At 40.3% G+C, this 26848-nt stretch overlaps 1 protein-coding gene across 1 annotated transcript in view; it reads right to left on the reverse strand.

Moving 5' to 3' along the window:
• The window catches only part of LOC119799086 (brain-specific angiogenesis inhibitor 1-associated protein 2-like), a 55277-nt gene that overhangs the window by 13817 nt on the left and 14612 nt on the right, over positions 1 to 26848 (reverse strand). Inside the window, exons 2-7 of the mRNA XM_038308814.1 lie at positions 23712 to 23787; positions 20680 to 20766; positions 2956 to 2967; positions 2337 to 2398; positions 1658 to 1729; positions 878 to 1015 (exon numbers count right to left, since the gene is read on the reverse strand). Of these exons, the coding sequence (XP_038164742.1) occupies positions 878 to 1015; positions 1658 to 1729; positions 2337 to 2398; positions 2956 to 2967; positions 20680 to 20766; positions 23712 to 23787 (447 nt within the window). The remainder of the gene's footprint in view (positions 1 to 877; positions 1016 to 1657; positions 1730 to 2336; positions 2399 to 2955; positions 2968 to 20679; positions 20767 to 23711; positions 23788 to 26848) is intronic.

A 26848-nucleotide genomic window follows, 5' to 3' on the forward strand; every position in this document is an offset into this window, starting at 1 on the left:
AAATATTTAAAGGAAACAGAGAAAATGTTTTAATGATAATACAAGGAAACATTTCCATCATATTTAAATAGAAACGAGAAAAATGAGAGAGAAATATTCAAAGATCTATGAACCTTTTCATCTGGAACTTTATCCAGAAATAAACAGAATTTAATGAAATATTTGCTTTGGATATAATTTAGAGATTCCTTTTGAAGGAAATTAAAGAATATTTAGCATATTGTGAGCTGGAACAAATAAAATCTTGATAGTTAGAGAAAGGGATTTTTTATGCTTGGCAGAGGATGATCAGCCACATCTAGTCTATTAAGTAGCGAGAGCAGGAAGAGCCGTACTGCTGAGAGCGAACCATCAGAGTGGAGCGTAAAGCGCAGACTCTGAGCTAAGCTACGCAAAGACGCATTTCTGCACAGCTGGAAGATTGGAGTTAGTCAGAGTTCAGCGCGCAGCACCGGATGATTCCGGATTATTTCCCCTGCCTCTGCTGCCATGATCCACCTACGCGTGGGCGGCAGGATCAAACAGGACGCAGCTGCACAGGTAATATTGCTTTGCTGATTACGCATCAATGATGCTTTTTAGACACCTGCTGATTTTCATTTAGTCTCATCTCTTTGATGAAAACTCAAACCTATGATTAGTCATGTTTTAGTCATAAAAGATCCATGTTCAGGTCGTCAGTTTTCATTATTGTCATGAAAAAAAGGAGCGTCAATGAGATGATTACATAATCGTTGATGAAAACAACACTGGTCAGACGGACGTCAACATCAGCAGACTGAATATCTGAATGAACAGTGTTATATGTGCATCACTGGGAGACGAAACACCCCCCCCCCCCCCACACACACATACACACACACACACACACACTGACCTGCATCTCCTTGTCTCCATACTTGGAAGGGTTCTTGCTGCCCTGGCTCTTCCTGCGCAGCTTCTTCAGCTCCGCCTGGCATTTCTCCAGACTCTCCCCTTTGCTCTTGTGCTCCATCTGGTACTTCTTCAACGCCGCCTGATGGGGGCAGCACAAAGTCAGTAGGGGCACAGCAGTGCTTGCACAGCGGATATATCACTCCAACATCAACAGCGTGTTAATTTCTCTGCTAAATGCTCTGATGAGAGAGAAAAAATGTTGATGTCGTTCATTTAAAGGGCATGAAGGGAATAAATGTCATATTTTAGCTCATTCCTAAACTGATGAATGTTTGTTTTTGCATGTTGACTCCTTCCCAGCATGCACTGCAAAAATAAATAAATAAATCCTTGATGTTTTTTTATGGGTTTGGCCTGTAAACGGCATCAAAGCACCAGATTAAAAAACATTAAAACCAACTTTGCTTATAAAAAGCATCTCTCTGTTTACGTAGATTTCTACCTCCGTAAACTGATTTAAAGGCTGTTTGCGGATGAGGCCAACAGGCCGTTAAACAGGCTGTTTGTTAAAGGAAAAGTTTGGGTTTTTATTCCCAGTCTGCTGCTGATCACCAAACGGTTGCAGCAGGTCTGATGATGCTGAGCCTAATATTTGAAATAGGCAGAAACTGGACCCTAAAACTAATGAAAATAAAAAGTCCAGGTGATTCTGAGAGATGGAGGCTGTGAGTGGCCCTGAAACCAACCCTGAAGGTTACGACCAAAGGAAGGAGGGACTCACGTTCAGGTAGCGCGCGTCCAGCTCCACCTTCTTCTCCAGCTCCGTCAGCAGCTCGTTGTGGAAAGACTTTAGCTGCAAAACAAAGACAGAAAGCTCAGCAATACCCCACAATCATAGCATAAAGCTAACCGCTGGAAACCATGGAGGAGGAGCTGGAGAGAGAAACGTCTTTAAACTTGGAAACAAAGTCCAGAGAATTCTTTTTTAACTTTTTCTGAATATTTAGGGAATCTAAAACTAAATATGAGTCTCTGCTTAAAACAGCCTCCCAGTATATGAGACCGGTCGTCTGATTGTTGTTTTAAAAGCAGATATTGCTGCATCCGCAGCCGATTATCCAAAAGAACCAGAACATTTGCAAACAGACTTTGAAAAAAGATTGAAGGCTAGATCTAACATCTGTAAATCAGCTGAATGTTTACAGCAAATGTCTCCAAAATTGCCCAATTTTCTCTCAGATTTGGACAAAGAACCGACATCAGAACAGTTTCAGTCTGAAATCTATTTAAATTACATATAATCAGCTTCAATTTCCAAATCCTACTGAAGTGGAGCTCCAGCCTGATAAAAGGCTGCTTTTCAGACATCCAATATTTCACGTCATTAAGCTAAAAAGGCCACAATCTGTTTGGCTCCCAGTCCCAGGCTGGTTTTAGCAAGACCGTCAGCACATGCTCACCATCTCCTCAAGCTGGATCTGGATCTGTCTGTGCACTTCAGCCATCTGAAAGAGCACATCCCCTGCAGAGAGAAAACAAAGAACAAAGACATGATTAACCAACAGAAGGAGAGAAGAGAGAGTGTGACGTTAACTCGTTCCAACCTCAGACAAACATAAAGCGTGCAAAACAAAACAAAAAAATAGAAAAAGGACAACAAACATGCAGCCAAACAGAACGCATGAGAGACGGGTGTCGATGGAGGGGTGGGGTGGGGGGGGGGGGGGGGGGGGGGGGCGCCGTGGGGTGATACAGACGAGCAAACGAACTGCAGAACGGTGAGAAAGCAAAAGAAACAGGCTCCATAGATGAAATGAATGACAAATCAAAGATTAATAAAACCTGCAGAGTGCTAAAACCAAACCGCTAAATCATCAGATCGGATCACTTAGAGAATAAATCATAAACTCATAACAGAACTTTAAAAAGAAACCGTCAACTTTCTGATTTATGCATTAAGATGTATGTTAGGCTACGAGATAGGAGGGGAGAACGACAAAAAGCAGACCCCAGAAAGTGAAATTAACATATTCAGAAAAACATGGTTCATGCAGCAACTAAGGTCTTTAAGATACCTACATGCTGCCTCTTCTGTGTGTGCAATGCATTGTAAAAAAAAACAAAAAAACATCTAGTTTGAGCAAAAGAAGAGACCTGAAGAGACAGATCCAACTACCCTGAGAATAAAAATGAGTTTTAAACACAGAAAGAAACACTTAGACACACTGCTAATTGACAAAGAGCCCCATGCTGCTGATTCACAGGACGCTTCACATCCTAAATACCTCAAAGATTCACACAGCAGACTTCAATAATGCAATATCTCACACACTGGATAAAAAAAATCTAAATCTCAATAAGTTATTTTTTCTTAAAATAAAGTGCATTTGGTCTCGGATTGAGGAATTAAAAGAGACATTTTACCAACGGAACACGACAATTTACATTTAAAATAAGAAAACACAATTACATTGTCTTATTTCAAGTGGTTATTATCCAATTATCTTATTTTAAGATTAAAAATATTAATTGCATTTGAAAATCATCTTATTTACTTCCTCAAATTAAGGGTAAATATACTTCATTTAGGACATTTTTACTCATTTCTAGATGGTTTTTCCATCTACTATCCATGGTAAAATTTTCTTTTCATTGTTAATAACGTTTCCTTTGGTTTAGATGAAGGCTGGCATTTTTATCATCACAAGAAGAGGTGATAAAAGAAAAATTTAAATCAGTTTAAAAAAAATATATAACACAGGAAAAACGATCAAGAAATAAGTAAGCATTTCTAAAATTAAGTGTTTTTACTAGAGATGCACGATATAATCGGCCCCCTATCGGTATCGGCCTTAAAACTGAATATCGGACATCGGCCACCCCACCGATATTTAACCCGATATTTGATCAGCTTCTGAGTTTCTAAAGTCTAAAAAAAATAAATAAATACTACTTCTTCTTCTTCCTCAAAAACGTCTTTTTTACAGACCTAAAAACTTCTAAAGACGAGTGAAAAATATTGATCCATTAAAATATCACAATATCTTCATATGCTGATATATTGCACTGGAAAAAATCAAAATCTAGATGAGCCATTTTTACTTATAATAAGTGCATTTGTTAGTGGATTAAGGAGGTAAAAGAGACACTTTGCCAATGGAACAAGACAATTTACACTTAAAATAAGAAAACACAATTGCATTGTCTTATTTCAAGTGCATTTTATCTAATTATCATATTTTAAGAGTAAAAATACTCATTCTATTGGCAAACTATCTCATTTACCTGCTCAAATTAAGGGTAAATACACTTAATTTAAGACATTTTTACTTATGTGTAGATCGTTTTTCCAGTGTGCCATTTAAAAACACCATATCAATCTCTTTTACTAATGAAATATTGCTATATGTCATCGTTATGCTACGAAATCCCCCCGAAAATTCACCAAATGTTGCCATATTTTTATACGTTGATATATTGACGTGGTATCGATCTATTTTACTAACAAAATCTCACAAGAATTTGCAAAATATCCCGAGAGTTTGTAACAGAACGATGAAATTTCACGAGATTTTGAAAGTAAAATAGATCAATAACGCATTTTTAAAAATCTATTTGATATCAGCATATGAAAATATATTTGAGTATATTATTTTTCAAAGTGTCAGAAATGGATAACAAAACTGCTATTTTCAATGACTACTTATTTTTGTCCAGCTTTAACATCGGTATCGATATCGGTTATCGGCTACATGAGTTTTAAAATATCGGCATATCGGATATCGGCCAAAATCCCAATATCGTGCATCCCTACTTTTTACCCTTAATTTGAGCAGGTAAATGAGTTGTTTGCCAATGGGATGAGTTTTTTTCACTCTTAGATTAAGAAAATTAGATATCAAGCACTACAAATAAGACAATGGCATAGTTTTTTTTTCTTATTTTAAATATAAATGGTGTCGTTCCGTTGGCAAAATGTCTCATTTTCCTCTTCAATTCAAGAAAAAAATTCACTTATTTTAGGAAAAAATGGCTTTTGTAGATTAAATTTTTTTTGCAGTGCAGTGCAGTATCAGGGATTGGATAAATTAATGGGACAGAAAAAAAACAATATAATAAAAACCTAATGGGACTGTATCTAACGCAGCCCTTCATTAGTTTTTCCACATTAGATCCCAATAAATCAGACAGAAGTTGGTGTTTGAAATGTCACCAATGTGATGATGTTTGCACGGCACTGAAACAAACTGTATATTTAATACCGTGAAAAAGGCAAAAACTGAAAGGTTAAATTATAAACATTAGGACTTCACTTTGAATTTGGGCTTAAACAAATAATCAGATTAAATGATTATTGAAATAATCGTCAACTAATCGATTAATCGTTAAGTGGAGTATAGAGACTGTAAAACCTGCCTTTAGCTGACAGGGTGACCCACTTAGAGCAGCAATTATTCCAACATCGTAAAAAAATATGTCAACATTTTGCATTTAAGATTTAAAAAAAGGAATTTTTCAAATTGTTCTAATTGCTTAGTCAGAAGAATAATCGACAGATGAATGGATTTGCCAAATAATCGGTTGCAGCCCGACTTTAAATTAAGCCAATTATGAAAAAAGTCAGTAGAAGAAAAGCAGTTTAACAATAAAATCTTTAAACAGACATCAGACTTTAATAACAAACTTCTATAAAAGCATTATAGCTGCTATAAGCTCAGCAGCGCCACCGCATGGCGGATATATTCCTTCCAATCGGCGAACCGGCCACCAGGAGACGCTGGACATTCTGAGGGGACAGAGGGGGCTGCCTGGGAGGATTAATAGGCTTAATGGAAGTGCTGCGGTCATGCAGATGATACTCACTTCCAGGGGGGGGGGGGGGGGGGGGGGGTCGTTTTTTTTTTGGGTTCAAAGCTGTTTTTTTCTGCAAAGACAGAAAAGTTTAACAGGAATACATGAAATGCAGACGACAGAAACGCAAAGCAGCTGGACAGGGTTCATCACTGCATGTCCTGCCTTCCATCAGAAGGTCCCACTCCCCACATCCACCTTTAGACAAACACGCCGTCCACAGGCTGTGGGCGGGGCTCTGAGGAGTGCACCGGTGCATGATAGAAAACTCTGCACTGGTTCTTGGAGAGCAACCAGCTCACACTTCCACACCGTCCATTAACAGACAGCTGGCCGCCATGGACAGGCGTGCTGAACCGCAGCGCCTCGATCACACGCCATTAGACTAATGCTGACTTTAGCCTGAGGAGGGAACGCTGTGGAGCATCGAACCCAGAGAGAGAGAGCAGGACGTTTATTATACATCAATAAAACCGACCAAGCAAAGAGTTTTCATGACAGTTTGGATGACATTTATAAACGGATGTTCCAGTGTCTGTATTTCTAAATGTACGTCAACATAGTTCACTAAAAAATAGTTTATTTGTTCCTTGTTGTAAACTGAAGACATACATCTGGGGGGGGGGGGGTTACCATTACCATTTACATTCAGAGTTATTTAATGAATTTACCGTTAATCAGTAAAAAAATGAAAACAGAAATTTTTGTTGCGATCAATGGATCATTATTTATACCTAAAACTAATACGTTTGCTCTGATTGAATGAATTTAGGGTTAATCAGTAAAACAAAATAAAAATTATAATTTTCGTTGCGATCACCGAGTCTGGGAGCGGCCATTTTTGCCCAAATCTAGTAGCCCCTCCCTCCTGCCATCTTCCAGCAGTGACGTCACGGTGCGGTAAGCCTAGCGCCATTCTCCCCGCTTTCCAAGCTAAATCAATGGGAACTACTAGACACATCTGCAATCAACAACAATTATTGAAGATTTCCAGAAGACTTCACCATTGAAATTCACCAGAGCTATAGTGAAACTGACAATGCCCACATGCATGGCAGCTGGATGCTGGAATACATCGGGTAAAAGTGAAAACAAAGAGTTATTCCACCTTTCTGATTCCTGATCCTCCACGGACGGGTTGGTCGTTGGATCGCCAACTTGAAGAGGGAGGATTTGTACGACGGAGTATTAGGGCCAGGCTAGAGATTTCTTTCCATCAATTTCGAGAATAAAGTCATAAAATTACGAGAATAAAGTTGTATTTTATGACACCTCTTCCAAGAAGCCCTTTCGAGGGATGTGGAGAATCATGTGAAGTTCTACTTTAGCATCAGTTTGACAAATCAGGAAATCTTTTAGCAGCAGCATCAAACTGGGCAGTATGTCAAAGTGGACTCTGGTTGCTGATTGGTGGAGCTGGTCGGCCGTCATCTGCTGGGCGGAGCTACAAGCTTTCTTTCTGAAACGGGTTGTTGTATGAAGACTTAATTCTCATTATATTACAACTTTATTCTCATAATATTAAGAGTTTATTCTCGTAATAAAATAAAAATCTCTAACCTGGCCCTAATACTCCATCATAGGATTTGCCATCGAACTTCTGGCCAGAGAAAAAACCCGTAATATGTAGCCAACATTTGGAAGAAGAATGTTTTCAAGATGACTTGGATAATAGCGCGTTGTGACAAACACCAGATACAGCACTGGGACTTGATCAACAGCCGATACCGCACCGTGACGTCACTAACCAGTAGGTGGCAGTAGTGTTCTTTGACAAACATGGATGCCTCCAGTAAAGCACATTCACATGAAAATTACTCTGATTTAAAAACATAATAATCTCAGATTTAAAGAACTTTCAGAAGTTTGAATTCTGAATATGAGCGACTTTTCCTTTAAAAAAGCATTTAGGACCTTTAAATGTACCAAGCCATCAGCTGGTGACCCAAACAAGCCATAAGCCATCAGTAAAAATAACGCTGCATCTGGAGCTTGAAGTTAGCATTTCTAAGTACACATTTTTTTAAAAGGCAGCTGTGATGAACTGGTATTAAAGGCCAAAGCCTAGACCTCAGTTTGATAAAATGGACATTATTCAGCTGGTTGCAGAAACCAAATGAATGTTCGGACATTCTGTGGTTATGGATGCATGTTCTTGTTTTGTCGCCTGCACCTAATCCAAAAATCTGCCCTCCTTGCCTTGTGAAATATGGGACTTCTATTCAGCAGAAATAAGCTGCTTACCGTTAATCAGAGCAGATCTCAACATCTGAGGCTTAACTAGAAGGTAAAGCAGGTTGTTGTTGTCCACTCTGAGTGCACAGGTGGATCGATTAAAGGAAGCACAACCACTGCCTCTGTTTGCTAAATAACTGGAAAGTTTGGCTGGTTTTCAATGCTGCTGTTTTAAACAGAACACCTTGTAATTTTCCATCTATATCTCATCGCAGCGTCTTTTACAACGTTTCATATTTTTTGATTTTAAGGAAATGAACCTCTGAGGATTTTAGCATAAACAAGCACCAAACTCAGCCAAGTTTTCTTTGTGTGATTGTATCTGCAAGGGGAAAGGAGGCCGTTATCCATCAGGTCCCACCCAAGGACAGAGCTAACATCTGGGTTTATTACCCCGTCCTCTTGCCATTCAGCTCCACGCTCTGCAGAGAGCCAGGGAGTTAACGACTGTGTGAAGGAGGGTGTTTTATGCAGCATGCGTCCCTACAGGGGACCGTATTAAACACCCCCAGAGCAAACTAGCAGCTCTAATCCAAAGAAAGCTGCAGTGAAGAGAGAGCAAGGTTCAGCAGGGAGATTTGCCCTCATATGATGGAAACCGTTACTGCCGTGCTTGTCTGGGTTTTCATTTTGGTAAATACTGCATGGATCAGTGTGCATCCAAACAGCTTGAAGGGTTTAGGCATTAATGATGTTTTTGATAAAAATCATTTCACTAAAATGCAATCAGACCCCCCCCTTCAGTGTCCACCATATTGGATCAGTCCATTTGCTGCACATGTTCAGAAAGGTCCAAACAGACAGCAGCAAACCATTTGAAAACAAACCATGCAAAGAGCAGTGTTGCCAACTTAGCGCTTTAGTCGCTATATTTAGCCACTTTTCAGACCCCTCTAGCACTTTGATTTCTAAAAAGCTCCTAGCGCCAAATCTAGCGACTTTTTTCTGCTACTGGAGACTTTGGAGACAACATCTAAAAGCAGCGAACTCTGCTCTCCAGAGCGAGTAGATTGGTAACCCCGCCTCCTGCTCTCCTCTATCTTGTCTGCTGTCATGATTCATGCAGCTATTATTTCATCCAAATGAAAAATGGAGAACAGATAAGCAGATCATGGCTTGTCTACAGTGAAAAGAAGGACTGGGTTATTTACTTTGGCCTTTTTGGAAACACAGGAAGGAGCAATCAGCTAAGTGAGCTTAGTGCTTGGAAAAAATCTTTCATTCCTTTAGAGACAGCATGAAAAGTCAGCTGAGTACAAAACATAGAGAGGAAAACAAGAAGAAAAGGGACAAGAAGAGAGGGACACAACCTAGAACAGATAATGGATGTCTATTCTATTAACATTTCTCTATCTGGAGAATGGCTCTGCCTGTCTTTGCCTAGGGCCCCACATTTCCTAAATCCGCCCCTGGGTGTAGGTACAAATGTCAAAACACCAAAAGCAGGATTGGTGTTTTAAAATGTGAACCATCTCTCCCACTAAAAGCTCCTCCTGGTTGCTGCTCTCATATCAATAGAGCCATCACGCTCTCTTTAAATGACTATTGACTCAAACCGATGTTATCTACAACCTTCGCTTGATTACTTTATTTCTCAAACTAGAGGGAAGATCCATGAGACGGACGCAGTGAAGACGTTCCACGGAGGCTGATGAAGGAAATATCATCTGAAGCACAAAACGAACAACAGAAATAAAACCTGATAATCTTTCAGGTTTTGACATGCGGTCAATAAAACTCCTGGCACCCAACGCTCCGTGTTTTCACCACCACAGCAGGAAGAATCGGTACCTAAAGATTTTTCTAAAGTGTGATCCATCAGCTGCTCTGCTGCCGTCATTCGTTTGTCTGCAGAGGAAGTTGTGAGATGAAGTAGTCAGATCCATCATGGCTGACAGCTTTACAGCTCAGAGACATCATGTTCAGACATCAACCTGCTTTCTGTACTGGAAATAAGTAAAAAATTACTTAAATTAATTGTATTTACCCTTAATTTGAGTAGGTAAATGAGATGATCTGCCGATGGAATGAGTATTTTACTCTTACAATAAGATTTTTAGATGAAATGCACTTGAAATGAGACAATTAAATGATGTTTTCTTATTTTAAATTTGAATCATCTTGTTCCATTGGCAAAATGTCTCTTTTACCTGCTCAATTCAGGAACAAATGCACTTATTTTAAGAAAAAATGACTGATCTAGATTTTGATTTTTTCCAGGGTGTCCAAATAAAAAGAAAAACGGAGCTTTTCTGCAAAGATTTACCAACTAATTTATTTCTGCATGTGGAGTCGGTGCGCTTCACATCATTATGGGCTTCATTAACTTAACATTTGGTTCCAGAACAATCCGACACCTCAAGGTCCTTTCAGTCCAGCCCATTACTGAAGCTACATTAGCAGCTCATTACCATTACTTGCTAAATCAAACACGCACAGTCCCTTAGCGACGCCCACTGCTGCCTGCCAGGCGCTCTGACATCACAGGGTGCTTGTTTAAAGGCTGAGGAATGCAGCACTGAACAGGTGAGGCCAGATGAAGGGATGGAGGCCAGGTGAGGAGGGTCAGGGTGCCGGGCGTCCGCTGGCTCCTAGCTTTGCTACAGAGACGGTCTGAAAGCTGCTAATGAGCCGGGAACTTGTCGCTTTCCTCCAGCTCCTGTGTTTATCCCTTCATTATGCGTCTCATTTCTTTCTCCATTCCTCTAAGTCCCCAGAAACCACCTGAGGTGACTCAAGGACAAGGACTTTCTAATAACCCAAAAACCAACAGGGAAAGCTACATTAGTGGTGTGGAGCCGTTCAATGACACGTCTCCATCACTCAGCAGACGCTCGAGTTTGTTCCTGTTTTAATAAAAACTTTAAACCCTTAAGTCCTAAGGGTCTGAGGGGCAAATTCCACCTGAAATTAAATGTGAATTAAAGCAAGTCCAGCTCCCAAACTATAAATTGTAAAAACAATTGTTTGTATTTGTATGAGAGAAAGGCACTGAGGAATATTTTTCAGGTTGAACCAGAATTTTAAATGTCACCATGTCTGATTTCTAGGTGATTAAACAAAGAAAAAATTTATATTTAGCCTGGCCAACTTGTTTTTTCAAAAAATAAACTCTGCAAAACACCATGGAAACCAATTTTAAACTCTGGATGAACCCTCAGACGTTATAGATCCACATCTTGACTAAACCTCAAGCAGATTTGGACTGAATAAGTTGAAGCGTGTTTGTTTCTCAGAGGTTTTACTGAACAGAGTGCTAGGAGGAAATGGGACAATGTGTGCAAAAATGCTTTTTCTCATAAAAGGGAATCTGCTCATACAAATATGCTAATTTCCATTTTTGGATCGTTTCTTTGCTCCTAAGATTTAGTCGTTGTTTCATTGAAATTTACCAATAATTCACCAAACTAATAGAAAATAAGAATAACAGAGCAAGCTTATATAACGCATGTCGGTTCCATCACCTGAACTGGTCGCACAATGACCTCTGACCCCTCCTTGGAAAGGTCTGAGCCTCTAGTTTCCAATGATGGCGGCCATTAGGGGGCGGGGCTAAAAATGAATACCTGCTGTTGCTTAAAATAATTATAAATTATTTAATGCAACAGCAGCTAATAAATAACTAATAACTCAACCAATAAATAACTCAACAACTAATAAACAACTCAACTACAGAAAAATTTAAGTAATAAACTCACCGTTGAGTTAGCGTTAGCTTGCATGACCGGTTCCGTGATGCTGGTTTTGCTTCCGTATGAGCGCCACAACATAACGGGATTGGCTGGGTGTTGGACGCCACGATCCATTGCTAATGTCTGTGACCTGAAGTAACCCTTCCCTTTTTACACTGAATTTAGACGCCGAATTTAAGACAGTAAATAGAGCCAGTTGAATCTCAGGAGGCTGAAAATATTGAGTTTGAATTTTGAAAGGTTGAATTGCAGATTTTTTTTTAACACTGAAAAATTTACCTGAAAAATAAGTATTGAAAATGTAATCACTTTGAAATAGTAATGTGAATTTTTAGCTTGAAGAGAAAATAACAAATGAAATTTCAACTGTGTAGAAATAATGACAATTTTTTTTAGGTCAAAAATGTGTTGTGAATATATTTTAACACTGAAACAGAAAGTACAAACATACAACATTTAAATTTCAGTGGCATTTTAAATTCAAATCCCAGCGACACAGATTTACTTCCATAGAATCGGTGCTATAGAAATAAACTGAACTGAATTGAAAAAGGTTCTGAAAATGAGTAAAGTCTAAATGCATTTCCACTTAATATGAGAAGATCTGCCAATTAAATGAGCATTTTTCACTTAAAATGCACTTATTTTAAGCAAAGTTGACTTTACATTTTTTGCAGTGTAAAAAGGAAAGACCGATTTGCCCCTTTCTGAACACAGGCTTCTCATTGGTTAAGGATTCATTCTGTGTTTCTTGGTCAATTTAGAATAATTTAAGACATACTAATTTGTGTACTGAAGTCACATTTGTGAAAGAGAGACACATACGGTGCTTATATGGAAATAAAATAAAACAAAGGGCGCTGGTGGCCGTCAGCCTGCATACAGAGTAAACATCAACACCGTTCAGATTGCCTCCGAGCTCAGGGGAAATTCAGCCGCCGTCAGCTCAGAAAATTAGGGTCGAGCTGAGGTCAGTTTTCCTTCTTAGATCGTTTCAATGATGAGGGATCATGTAAAGAACTTCTCCAAGGAAAATATGTGAGGCTCACCCAAACATTGTTTTAGGTTTTCTTCCCCTCATTCATCAGTCTCCTCATTATTCCTTTAATCTCCAGGGCTGTTTACCTTCGCTTCAAAGCAGGAGCTAATTTCTGCGGCTCACGCCGAGCATCGCAGCTTGGAATGATTAAACTACTTTTGTCAAATAAGGTCTTTATCTTTTTGATACAAAGGAAATAGATATGTTTAAAATGTTTTTTTTCCAATACCACCCAATATAATGTAAAATACCACTAATCCATCCTGTAAGAAGAGGTCAGAAAAAAAGGGAGAAAGAGAAAATGCTTTTGGTCGACTCTCTGCTCTAAATGGTTAAAACCCTCTTCTAACTAATTTGCTCATCTGACCAAACTCTTAATTGATTTAATGAGGTGAAAATAACAGTTTTTTTCTCTTGGCAACAGAAAAAAAGAGGAAGAAGGACAGAAGGAGTTTCCTAAGTGTGTTAATTAACTAAAATCTCAAAACGGTGAATCCTGAAATGTTAAATATAAAGTTTAACTCAATAAGCATTACTTTCAATGTTGGTCTAATAACGGTTTGATCCAGAGCTGTTTTTTTTTTTACATTAAATTTGCCTAACTGACATTAAATAATGAACCTGGATAATCAAAAAACTTAAAATTTTGCCTAAAGCTGCTGATTAGCCTTTTAGTTTTTGTCAATTTGATGAAAACTTTTTAAACCGCACATTTTGGGGGGGGATTTTGATTTATTCAAACAATTTGACACTGAATTCAAACCTATTTAAGTATAAAAACAACTATACATTACAAAACTATTGTGATGAAAATAAAAATACTAGCTAGTCACCTCTCTGTGCTAACATTAGGAAACCACTTATCTTAAAGTCGTAGGGAAAATATATTTAAATGTAAAATCATACTGGCTTAACGTTAGCCCTGGCTGCCGCGGACGGGCTAACGTTAGCCCTGACTGCTGCGGACGGGCTAGCGTTAGCCCTGGCTGCTTGGGACAGGCTAACAGCCCTGGTTGCCGCTACCCTCTGTACTTCGCTGGTTGCCACCGTCCTCTCAACTTCGGAAATGTTTTTTTAAATTACACATTAAATTGACACATGGGCCATATAGCCTCAAATTATCTTAAAACATACCTTTATTGAACAACGGCAACAGAAAAGAGAACTTTTAACCTAATACTCTGAGCTCTGTGAGCGCTCCATTGAAAGGAGACGGAGGAGACTCATCCACGACCTCCGACACTAAACTCTCCTCCTCTTGCATGTTTCCGCTGTCCATAGCGTTCCTTGACAGCGTCGTTTCTAAGGCACCAATTTAGTGCTACTTGGTCCCAATGGAATTTCCCATTGGGAACCTGCTAGCACTAAGTTGCTAACTGGTTAGCAAGATGCTTCCAACAAACCAGCCACAATCTAACTTGCTTGCGAACCTTCCGCTACAACAATCCCGTCCCTTTGATAATCAACCAATCACATTCACTTTATTCACTCGTGTAAAGTCGGGCACCACTGGGAGAATTCGGAAATGCAACGTTTGGAACGGCCGCTTCCCTTTAGGCAAGCTTTTCAGTTTAGAAGGCGAATTGTTTATTTAAATATCTTCTTTGAGTGCTGTTAAAGACCACCCAGAAATCTGATTTTCTCTACGCTGTTAAAACTTGTGTGCCATGCGCCTTGCTATCACCAAGCTAACTTTAGCCGGTTTTGCCATCATCAAACTAAAAGTAGCGCGCCTTGCTATTACCTCAACCATTTAGGTAGACCTGCAGACAGTCTGTAAGTGTTGCAGGCTGTCTACCTTTTTATCATTTGCATAAAACAACAATGGAAGCCAACCATGGCTAACCGCTAATGATGCTAATGCTACATCCAAATGCGCATACACACAAGTCAAACTCTTGTGCAAACCTTTGCAATTAGTAAGACAAATAAATAAATAAAAAGGGAGGCTGGTAGAAAAGTAATCAAATCATCATCTATTGATATTTTTAAAGTTAATATGAGAAGGGTTACAAATTTAACTTACCATATTATGACGACATTAATTACATTAATAAGCATGTTAGTAAAATTCATGTTTTTTATGCAATCATACTTATTTATTGATTTTCATTTTAAAAAGGTGTTTGGTAAAAGTAAAAAATAAAAGCTTAAAACCCCTGTTTTCACACTGCCTCCTGATTTTTTAACAGCTCACATGACAAGGCCTTAATTTCATGAAGAATCATGTTTTACTTTTTCAATCATTAGAGCCCAGAAGACCGAATGCTGGAGCCAACCATAGAAATTTATATAAATGAACATTTGGTTGGTAAGATTACATTTTTCCTAAATGTTTCAGCCTATCCATTTATAAATGTTTAGATAAGGAGATGAACCATTTAGACATTTGATAAAATTAATTTTCCTTTCAAAGTGTTTGAAAGGAAAAAAAGGAAAACACAAAATTCTGTCTGGGTTTAAAAACTGAACAGAAACAGATTCTAATAACCTCAATAAGCCAGTCAATTTTTCTTAAAATAAGTGCATTTTTTTCTTAATTTGAGCAGATAAGAGAGTCAGTTTGCCAATGGAATAAGAAAATGTACACTTAAAATAAGAAAACAACAACTGCAGTCACTTATTTCAAGTGTATAATAACTAATTGCCTTATTTTAATGGTTAACATGCACATTCCACTGGCAGATAATCTTATTTTCCTTCTCAAAAAGAAATTTCTACTCATTTGCAGAAGGTTTTTTGCAGTGTATTAGCTAAAAAAAAGACGCACCAGGGATGCCTCCTTCATTCCTTTACAAGAAAAAAAAAAAGACCTGAATAAATTCCCATGTCTCCCAGGGACTGGATTTCCCTTTTATGGTCCAAGAGCGGAGCCGGAACTGCAGGAGCTTCCTCGTTTCCCTCATCCCCATGCCCATATATAGTAAACGGAAGATGGACGGTGTCCTTTCCAGTCATAACGACATCACCGACAAACCATTTTTGGGCTGCGGATGGAGCGTCGTATTCCGTCTCCTCTCGTTCTCCGTCGGTGTGGCATTTTATTTCGTCTATTTTTGGAAACGTGTGCAGAGTCGGCGTGTTCTCTCAGGGCTGCATCAGCTCCCACATCAATGCGTGGCCGTCTGCAGACACACGGTGCAGTGAAAGAGGAGCAGATGAGTGGGATGATGCTCCACTCCGCAGTAAAGGAATCACTCCTTTTCTCTGCACACCGTCTCTGGAAAGCAGAGCAGTTGGTCAAAGTATGACAGCACTGCGTAAATCAGGATCCACTGAATGAAACCGTGAGGCATCCTTTCCTCTTCCTGTTCGGACTCTCGTGGCGCCGTGGCGTCAGTTCAGGAGAGCAAGGAAAGAACTTAGCTCTAAATAAACCAGGAGCCCCGTAGAGGAGACACATTCCTCTTCATTATTTCTAGTCATTGTATCGAGGGTGTAACTTAGTGATGAAAGTTGGGGGGGCGCTCTGAGGGTGGGGGCTGATGGATCTACAGTTACTCCACCTGAACGCTTTCAATAGGTTTTTGTATTCTCCAAAAATGAGCTCAAACATCTATTTATTGAATGCTTTCCTATTGTTGAGAACACAGAGAACCAGAATAACTGATATTTATAGATGTTAGAGAGATGCCTTTGGTGCATTTTTTTATATATATATTTATATTTATCGGCTGTTGATCAAGTCCCAGTGCTGTATCTGGTGTTTGTCACAACGCGCTATTATCCAAGTCATCTTGAAAACATTCTTCTTCCAAATGTTGGCTACATATTACGGGTTTTTTCTCTGGCCAGAAGTTCGATGGCAAATCCTCCCTCTTCAAGTTGGCGATCCAACGACCAACCCGTCCGTGGAGGATCAGGAATCAGAAAGGTGGAATAACTCTTTTTTTTTCACTTTTACCCGATGTATTCCAGCATCCAGCTGCCATGCACGTGGGCATTGTCAGTTTCACTATAGCTCTGGTGAATTTCAATGGTGAAGTCCTCTGGAAATCTTCAATAATTGTTGTTGATTGCAGATGTGTCTAGTAGTTCCCATTGATTTAGCTTGTAAAGCGGGGAGAATGGCGCTAGGCTTACCGCACCGTGACGTCACTGCTGGAAGATGGCAGGAGGGAGGGGCTACTATATTTGGGCCAAAATGGCCACTCCCAGACTCAGTGATCGCAACGAAAATTATTGTTTTAAATTTTTTACTGATTAACAATAAATGCATTAAATCACTGTGAACATATTAGTTTTAGGTATAAATAAAGATCCTTGATTCCTTGCTGACTAGAATTTTCCTTTAAGATAACTGTTATCTTTTTACCATTTTTCTATGTTTTCTATCATTATCAATTCATCAATTTATCACTTTTTTTAATCGTCTTATTTTTTTAAGTTATTAGATGTTTATTTTACTTATTTATTTTTGTTATTTATTTATTGTCTGGTGTAGAACTCAAACGAATTGCTGAACAGACACCAGCAGACTGCAGGAACGATTTGGTTGGTTTCAGGCTTCATATTATCGGTTTGAATGTTTTCCTTTCAGTCTGACTCGTGTAAAGCAATTATAATTCTCTCGTTGCTGGAATGAAAAAAGCTCGTCTTTTTTATATCATGAGTATAAAAAAAAAAAATAAATAAAATCTACATTTCATTCATTCAACCTGAGACTGTTTTTATTTAGACCCAGTTTGATGAAAGCATCTCTTCCTCTAAACGTCTTCACATCCCTGTGCAAACCATGTATCATCATAATACTGTCATACGTTTCATTGTGAGGGACTTCATGCTGCAGAGAACTTCGTTTCACTTATGCAATAAAAAAGAATTCAAAATCACTTATGAAGAGGGAAAAATGTGCATGGATGACCAAGCAACGGCCAGCAAACTTTACCTTTGATACAAATCCATAATCCTGGTTATCTACTAATTAAGTCTGCCAGGCTGAGGAATGCTGCCACATAATCTGAGAACAAAGCGCTCTGTGTTTCCTGACCTACAGCAGAACGGAGAGAAATCCTGGAGCCCGGGCACAGCGTCTGTTTGTCATGGAAAAGAGTCCCTGAACTCAACAAACCAGGTAAATAAAGGAGGGAATTACATCGATAAAAACTCCCCTCATGTTTAAATACATTTATATTCTGATTACAGTCTATCAAATACTTCCAGGGAAATCTGCTTATCTATCTTTGCTCTATAGATAGCTTTAGGTTTGGAGATACACTGGAAAAACGATCAAGAAATAAGTCAAAACTTCTTAAAATAAGTGTATTTACCCTTAATTTGAGTTGGTAAATAAGATGATTTGCCAATGAATGAGGATTTTTACTCTTAAAATAAGATAATTAGATAATATGCAATAGAAATAACACAATGCAATTGTTGTTTCTTATTTTAAATGTAAATTGTCTTCTTCCATTGGCAAAGTTTTCTTACTTTCCACCTCAGTTTTAAGAAAAAAATCACTTATTTTAAGAAAAAGGGGTTTATTTAGATATTATTTTTTGTGCAATGTAGATTAATAATGAGAATTTAGTTTCTATTCACCAATAAAAACCTTAAAGAAACAGACCATGCAGCATCCATCCCCTCAGGATGCACAACCAGCAGCTGATCATCCATTCTGCTTCCACTGAAGGCAGAGCGAAGCTTTATGGAGCGACTGAGTCACGTTTAAGCTGCCAAAAATAAAAAAGAAGAACTGAACAAAAAAACAAGAAGCACAACAAGCAACCCTCTGAACGCACAGCCATGCAGCGCCGAAAACATGGAAGCAACGAAGCTGTGGAAAATGGAGACACTTGGATGGAGGGGGGGGCTCAAACATCACTAAAACTATTCTGCACATTTATACAAATAAAATACAGAACATTAAAAAAGTTATATCAAAAACTAAGCAAAGGTATCGATAAAAAGACGATCAGTGCAGAAAGAAGTGCCTCTGATCGCAGCTACAATGGGTATAAAATAAGGCTGGGCAATTAATTGCTTTTGCAATTTCAAAAAAGGCAATTTTCAAATCGCAGAGGAACTTAATTATAAGCTCTATTTCCACTACCTTTTGAAAACGTGCCGAGCTTGGATCAGTTAACCGTGCCGAGCTCGGTTCCTTACAAGCATTTAAGCACCGTGGTATCACGGTTCCTCGCCTCCTACTGGCGATCTATGGTACTACTGCTCTCTAGAGGAAAACAAACCAACATGGTGGAGCCTGTATCATTGAGGAAGTTTGCGGAGGGTCAGGCGAAGAAGGCAGCCTTTGGTGAATTTACTTGACAGAGTCGGCTTTTGGGAAGTGGAAACGACAAACGATCGTCTAATCAGGGCTTCCAGACGCAGGAAACAACGAGTCAGATCTGCTCGGAGCCCCGCCCCTTCTTATGACCTCATCATATGGCAACTCCGCTCGTAAAAACTGTATTGCGCCCGTTTCTTAAGGATCAAATCTCTATTGGAGTCTTAGCATTTTATTAGCTATATCTGCTATTATTTCACATTTAATCATCGATCTAAAGCAGCAGAAAGTAGAAAACAATCATTGTCAGTCTGGAAGGAAAGTCTTGCTTTAAGACAGACTGAGCTCTGATATTTAAAAAGGAGACATAAAAATTCTCAGTTTATTTTTATTCTTTTTATTAAGATCTGAGGGCAGAGGACAAAATGAACATCTTAAATATGACTTTCGTAGAGCTTTTAGACAAAGAAAACAGTCATTCTACTTGTAGAAAACGAACGGTTGTCACGAATTTAAAAGTAGTGTAGCTTAGTGAGGCTAACCTGTTAGCTACAGCTAGCCACAGCGCTACCCAGCTCTTTATATCACGGTCTAACAGTTACTTTGTTCACCAGAAACACATTTTTTCAGTTTTGTTATCGATCAGGTAAAACTGAATCGGTCATTAGAAACGCTAACGCTGCAGATGCTCCTGACTCGGCACCCTGATGCTGCGTGATGTCATCGTTGTGGCAACCAGTGTTTTACATCATGTGGCGACGCTCAGCCAATTGTGTGGCTTAACATCTCTGGCAGGAAGCAGGACCCGAGCAGATCTGGTAGCTAAACTGGTTCAGTTTTTGCCATTTACACTCAGTTATCTGGGTTACCGTGCTCAGACTGATGTCGGCACGGTTTCTAAAGTGTAGTGTAAATATAGTGTAACTGGAGCTATGGTGCGATTACATTTGGCGAGATTAAAAGCCTACATTTCTCACTCCAGCTCTTTAGGTAGCAGCCTAACCCTAACCCAGTGGGTTTGCCGAAAGGTGCCGTTACCACGCAGATCCATGCATGCAAGCAGAAGTAAGCCATTTTTTCTTACAAAAGTTACACTAAAATCCTGCAACAATGGACTCCTTTCAAACAAGCTTTCATAACTGAAAGCCTGCGGTGAAACATCTCCTTGGGGTTAGTGCAAAGGAAAATCTAAATAAAATACTGGTGAAAAAGAATGGTTTTCTGCATAATCGCCCTGGATGGTGTCTTTAAATGAAACAATGCTCTGAAGGAAGGTATTAAAAGGTATAAAAACTGAATCTCAGGAACCCTTTGACTCTCCTGCTTCTGTTCCACATCAGAACCAGACATAAGAAACAAGAATCTGCATCCAGGACTGACTTCCTGCACATCCTGCCATGTTAACGGATCTGCTGCTGCAACACAACTTCCTCCCAAACAATGTTCAGTCCACCTGCTGCCTCGGCTCCCATCGCCGCCGCTGAGCAGCCGACTGAGCGGAACCAGACCCAATCCAAGCCAGACCAGACAAACACAGCGTATGATGAGCTCAGTGGGGGGGGGGGGGGGGACTGCTCCTCAAACACGTAGAAGGTGAAGGGGACAGCAGAGATGGAGAGCGCTCCAACCGGACAGCAAAAGCTTTTTGGTGGTGTGTTTGCCTGGTTGAAGGTTGGTGATCAGCTGCTTCTGCCATCCCATCCAAGCCCCGCCCCCTCCACCTCACCAGGGGAACCGCTGACTCTACCAGGACTCACCGAGATCCTTAGAGCCTTGGCTTTCGCTGGCCATCTCGCCCATCCGCACCAGAGCGTCGAAGTAGCCCTTTGCAGCATATGTGACACCTGGAAACATGGAAGCATGGGGCGTCAGATCAACGGTGCCGAGCGGAGCTCTGTAGCCATCCCCTGCAACCCTCCGCTCCCACAGAGAGGCAAGCCCAGGCACGGGAGGTAAAAGGGCGACAGGCGGAAATGGAGGAAAAAAGCTCTAAAAAAGGACCGCAGGAAGCAGAAAGCTGCAGAGATTAAGCCTCAGCTTAAGCAAAACTCCCGTTCTCTACAAACCAATAAGTCATCATCTCCAGCTGATCATCTTCAGCATTAAATATCTACATCATAGAGGAAATTTATAGAGTATCCATGGGGCAGAAACCCGGAATCAATGAGGTTGAAAATCCAAGAATAAAACAAATTAAAAGGTAAAAATCAGGACTTTTTTATATGATGAGAGCAAATGTAGACTTTAACTTTATTTCCCACAAAGATACCACTTTATTTCCATAATGTGATGATTTTATTCTCAATATTAGTAGTTTATATCCAATCGTTAAACCTCCATATCATAGCTGGTTTAGCTGAATAAATCAGAAATCTGGGGAATTTAAATCCAACCCAGCAGCCTCCTTATTGGTGGAAAACATTTGTGTGACATAAATGGGATTGTTTTCTATCCCCTCCTCCTTATAAAATTTTTAATAAACCTCTTGTCAGAGCTCCTCCATGTTGGGTTTTAAGGGTCTCCTTGTAGCCGCTCGGTGAGTCGGGCCCTAACAGGCGCAGACGGAGAGCGGGTCGGAGGCTGGGGCCGACAGCAGAGGCCGGGTTTATCACCGAGCTGTCGGCTCAGGCTGTTTTTCATTCACTCCCTGAATCCCAGAGAGGAGGAGAAAATGACAAAGCGCTCGCTTGGAAAACAATAGCAATCTATTCTGAGCCCAGAGCCTCAGACCGGGCTCGCCGCTTTTACCGCAAAGATGCTTTCTGCTCTGGGTTTCTAAGATCTACATCACAGGGACTCAAAGTTTAGTTGAAGAAGATTCGAACCTCAACAGATCTGCTCTGATTGAACATTTTAGACATTTAAAGATGCTAAAGATCGTGATCATTTGAGTTTAGGAGGAAACTACAGAAGACCATTAAAGTGAACTCATTTTTATGTTATGGGAGTTTAATACGTTTAAAAAAAAAAGGAATCTGAATTCTGACTTATCTTAGAGTTTGGACCTTTTCCTTTTTGTTAGGAATAAAAAAGTTAACTGATGTTTTTTTTATTTAATTTGAGTTAAATATGAGAAAAACAGTCAGAATTTTAAGATTAAAGTCAGAATTCTGACATTTTTCTCATATTAAACTCAAAAAAATTAAAATAAAAAAACTTTTTTTTGTTTGTTTTTTTGCCAGCAGCCCTAATTCTCACTGTAGGAAACAGAACTGAAGTTGTTTTAAAACATGTTCGGATCTTTACTATCCTCCAGATGAGCCGTTTTTCTTGCTCATCCAAACATGCAGCATCTTTCAGCCTCAGTTTGCTGGAACTTCGAAAAACGGAGTTCTGCTCATTTACGCCAGTTTCCTTCCTCAGTCATCAAGGAGGTTTAAGGTAGAATTGAAACAATTAATTGGATTAATGGATAATTGAAATAACAATCAACTAATATAGTGATTGATTGATTAATTGTTAACTGGTTTATAGAGACTGTAAAACCTGCCTTTAGCTGATAGAGCGACTCACTAACAGCAGGAATTATACCAAGATTGTTGAAAAATATAAACATTTTGCATTTAAGGTAAAAAATAAAAACTCCCCTGCCAATCTGCTCCATCCAGAACTCCCCAGGTGGAAAAGTTTGAGTTTCACCTGGTTTATTTTCATGAAAAGTAACCTTTATCCATCCTATTATTAATGAAAATAATAAATGACCGATTAATTGATCAGCAAAATAAAGGTTAGTTGCAGCTCTAGTTTTAAGACTCCGGAAACAACCCAGTCCAAGTAAGCCCCCCCACCTCAATGACTGGCTGCTTTTAACCTCCTCTGGGATGCAGACGCCACCGTGTCTCTAGAACCAGTAGCAGATTTTTTTCCAATGACAATAAGATGACTGCTGGGTGCTCCACCCTTTTAACTTGGTCTGAGCCTAAACTCCCCCCCCCCAGAGTTGTGGCGAGGCATTGATGAAGTGCAATCCCCTCTCAGGGAGTAGCAGGGTTATTTTTAGCTTCATCTATCAGTCAGGAGCGACGCCTCCTTTTCTGTTCCTGCAGGCAGCTGAGTTCTCCCTGCATCTCCACTCCTCTAAACAAAAGGAGAGTCCTGCTCCGCGCCAGGCGCTGCCACGCCGGGGGGGGCAGCATCCTCCTCCCTACGCACTCAATCACAAACAGAGAAATGCTTCTTAAAGCATCAAATCCAGTATCAGAGGTGGAACTCCGTTCAAATCTTATCCAAAAATCAAAAAGTTCTGATTGTTTTGTATAAAACATCCCGACTGTCTTGTCCTGGATTCTCTCTCAGCCTGTTCCCATTTCCTCGGCCCCATGGGTGGAGGTACCGTTACTCTAGCAACACCCCCTGCTCCCCTTAGCTCCCGCAGGACGCCTCGGTTGCTTTGTTTTTAGCCTCCAGCCGCTGGCGTCTGAGGCGCCCACCTTTCACACCCATGACCATGCAAACACATGAGCAAAAGCAACTAGAAGCCATGACAGAGGAAGCAAAGAAGAAGCAGACATTTAGGAAGTGAAGGTACAGCAAAGCAAGGAGGGAGACGAGACGGGAAACGGTCCGGAAGACCATCATGAAGAGATTCCAGCACAGAAATTAATAAGATACCAACTCTAACCGACCACAGAGCTCCGTCAGTTTAGGTCTGGATTCAGACGGGAAAACGTGACTCTGCAGAACATCATCATCATCACTTTATTCCAGGAGGATCTACATCAGCACCAGGCGTTAGGCCAGCCGGCCCTCCGCCACCACAGAGTCAACAGGAGACGGTTGGTGTACTCACTGGTGAGAGCCTTCTCGTAGCTCTTGGCCATGGCTATGAAGTTCCGTAAGCACGGGTTGAACTGTTCCATGATGTTCTGCAAAGCAGGGGACAAAAACAAACAACAGTTCTGTTAGACTGGAAGCAGGATAGAAGCTGACGCCAAAGCGACAGGAGCTACAGTGACCCGGCCGAGCCAATGAGGAGGAAGACAGGACGCGCTGCGAGGAGCCAGAATCCAGCAGGATGGGAGCTTGACGGACTGGAGGGTTTCTGTGTCAGGGTGTGTGTGTGTGTGAAGATCCATCCCTCACACCTCCCCTGCTGCCTGCTTTGAAATAAAACCTGATTTTGGCTGCCGACTCGGAGCTCAGCAGCAGATTTGAACATGCTGCCGCTTCCCTCAGACTCCAAACCTGCAGCCAGCGGCTATTTAAAGAAAATAAATAAAAAAAAAAGGATAAAATGACCTGAAAGTCAGTTACTCTGATGAATAGTTGCAGTTTGAAACTAACCCCAAAGTGTTTCACTTTCCCCTCCATAACCTCCTCCTCATATAAGGAAAACTTTCTGGTTGATAAAACTTGTTTAATTTTTCAATTGAATCCTCACTAAGTAGAACAGATCCCAGCGCCATTTTATTTTACTCCTTAAAGGAAAAGTCCGGTCAGCAAGGAATAATCAATGGATCATTATTTAAACCTAAAGCTAATATGTTGGCGGCGATTTCATGAATTTAGCGTCTGGGAGCGGCCATTTGTAATTATAGTAAACTTCCTTCCTGACATCTACCAGCAGTGGCGTCACGGTGCGGTAAGCTTTCACAAGTTTGAATTCTGAATATGACCGGACCTTGCCTTTAAGAAATCAAATATTTCCATGTACCCTTTGCAATGCACTCATGGACCACTAGGGGCATGCATACCCCCGGTTGGGAATCACCGGCCTTAGATTAGGATGCAGGACGGGGAGCTGAGGCGACTGGCTTTGGACACCACGGCTTTCAGTGAACATCATACGAAAATCAACTTTATTTATTTATGCATCAATGTATGGAAGAAAAACTGTCTCATTTGAATCTGCCTTGTTTTGTACATTGAATTTTTACAATGATTTTTTTATCTGCTGAAAATTCAGCTGGCTCAGTCAGATTAGATGCAAAACTCTGATGGCCGTCTATTAGTGGCTACCTGATGTTTTGTAATCAGATCAAATCAAATTTATTTGTATAGCCCTTTACAATAGCCAAATGAAACCCAAAGTGCTTTACAACAAAGCCATAAAACGATACATAACACATAAAACATACAGATACAATTCAAAGTGCTGTATTGGTGCAGGACATTAAAAGCCTTCCAGAGGTGCATAGAAAGGAGCGCACAGAGAGAGACAGTATTATAGACGGAATTAAAAGCTAATTTAAAAAAGTGGGTTTTAAACTTAAAAAAAAAAAAAGGCTGAGGTCAGTAATGGTGCGGATGTCAGGGGGTAGTTTGTTCCACAGTCTGGGAGCAGCGACGGCAAAAGAACCATCGCCCCACTGCTTGAGTCTTGACCTAGGGACCTCTAACAGAAGCTGAGCCGAGGAGCGTAAAGCTCTGCCACGATTACGGAAACTTAAAATCTCAGACAAGTAAGAGGGGCCAAAGCCATGGATGGCGTTAAAAACAAACAGCAGAAGTTTAAAATCAACGGACTGGAAGCCAGTGGAGCGACGACAGCACAGGAGAATGAAATAATAAACAAGAAAAACTCCTCATTCAGCTGAGAACAAAGCTATGCCCAACTGTTGCATCACATGACCAAATGAGCCGAGTTCACTGGTTAGAGGCTGCATGACTGCATCCAGTGTTTATTGATTGGCTAGAGTTCATCAAAAAGGTCGACATTTGCAGTTTTTCTTCCATATTCCAAAAGTGGTGAATCCATTCAGTCTGGGAAATGGCTTAAAACAGTCATTTATGGCTGCAAAGTAGCCAAACTCCCCACATTTTATCTTAAAGTGACTCAGAAAGTTGAAAGAACTGGTTATTAAATCCAGGAAGAAATAAAGCAGGAATTAAGCAGAGATAAAAACCGGTACAGGAGGTCAAACACAGAAAAACAAACCTTAGAGGATCGGCAGTAAAAACCACTAGATGCAACTTTGGCCTTTTGAAAACGGAGCATTTTGACTGATGTGTGTTTATTTCTAGCTGCAGATCTCCGAGCTTCGCCTGCGTGTCAGATGGTATACCATCCATCTGCACCAGGAGAACAAACATCCCGCTCTGAGGCCGCAGGGCTCGTTAAAAAGCGAGAAAACAGACGAGAAGAAAGTCTAACGAGTCTTAAAGCTCGTCCATCTCTGGCCTTTCTCTGCTGGTGCATTTCCAACCAAACCGAAAAGATCTTCTCCCTCCAGTCAGACTTTTCCTGACAGGCTTAACTTATTTTAGACAACTACCAGAGGATTAAAGCAAAGAAAAAACATGAAAAGGGAGTCGGCCATTAGCAGATAAAATTATTCAGACCTTTAAAAGCCTTTAAAGCCTCGTAAACTAACTTTACTGGGAAAGGTCAAAGGTCTCTTTCAGGTCAAGGATTTTTTTGGAAAAGGAGAAATATTAAAAAAAAAACAATAATGGGTGAGTGAAGAGTAGGAAGTAAAAAAAATAACAAAAAAGGAGGCAGATGGAGAGAAGGATGGACGGACATTCGTTCATGGCGGCTTTCAGCTCAGGATGGCTGCTGACGCACAGCAAGCGCCTTAAACGCAGTAGACTCCAAAAAAAGGAAGTAAGAAGTAGGACGGCGCGTAATGGGAGTACAGGAAGAAAAAAACCTCTTAAAGGAAGTTTAGCTTGAAAGGGTGAAGTGGAGCGGGACGTGGAGGGAAGGAGCTGAAGCTTAAAGGGCTCAGTGACCTTCTGAGTCTGTCAGGTTGAAGTGATGCGATATGATGCAGGTTCTAACACGTGGAAGGCAGCCCCACAAAAAGACCTTAAGAGGAAGATGGACACAGAATATAATAGATGGATAGATAGATAGGGCTATAATTAAACCCCTAGACCCCCTCCTCCCTGGTTATGTAAGGATGGGCTGCAGAATAAAGTGAGTCTGAAAGTGCATCAGCTCCTGATGGATCGGAGCACAGAGAGGAAAACCAGGATGGAGAG

Source organism: Cyprinodon tularosa, unplaced genomic scaffold (assembly GCF_016077235.1).
Source record: "Cyprinodon tularosa strain WSP-4 unplaced genomic scaffold, ASM1607723v1 ctg648, whole genome shotgun sequence".
NCBI classification, from domain to species: Eukaryota; Metazoa; Chordata; class Actinopteri; order Cyprinodontiformes; family Cyprinodontidae; genus Cyprinodon; species Cyprinodon tularosa.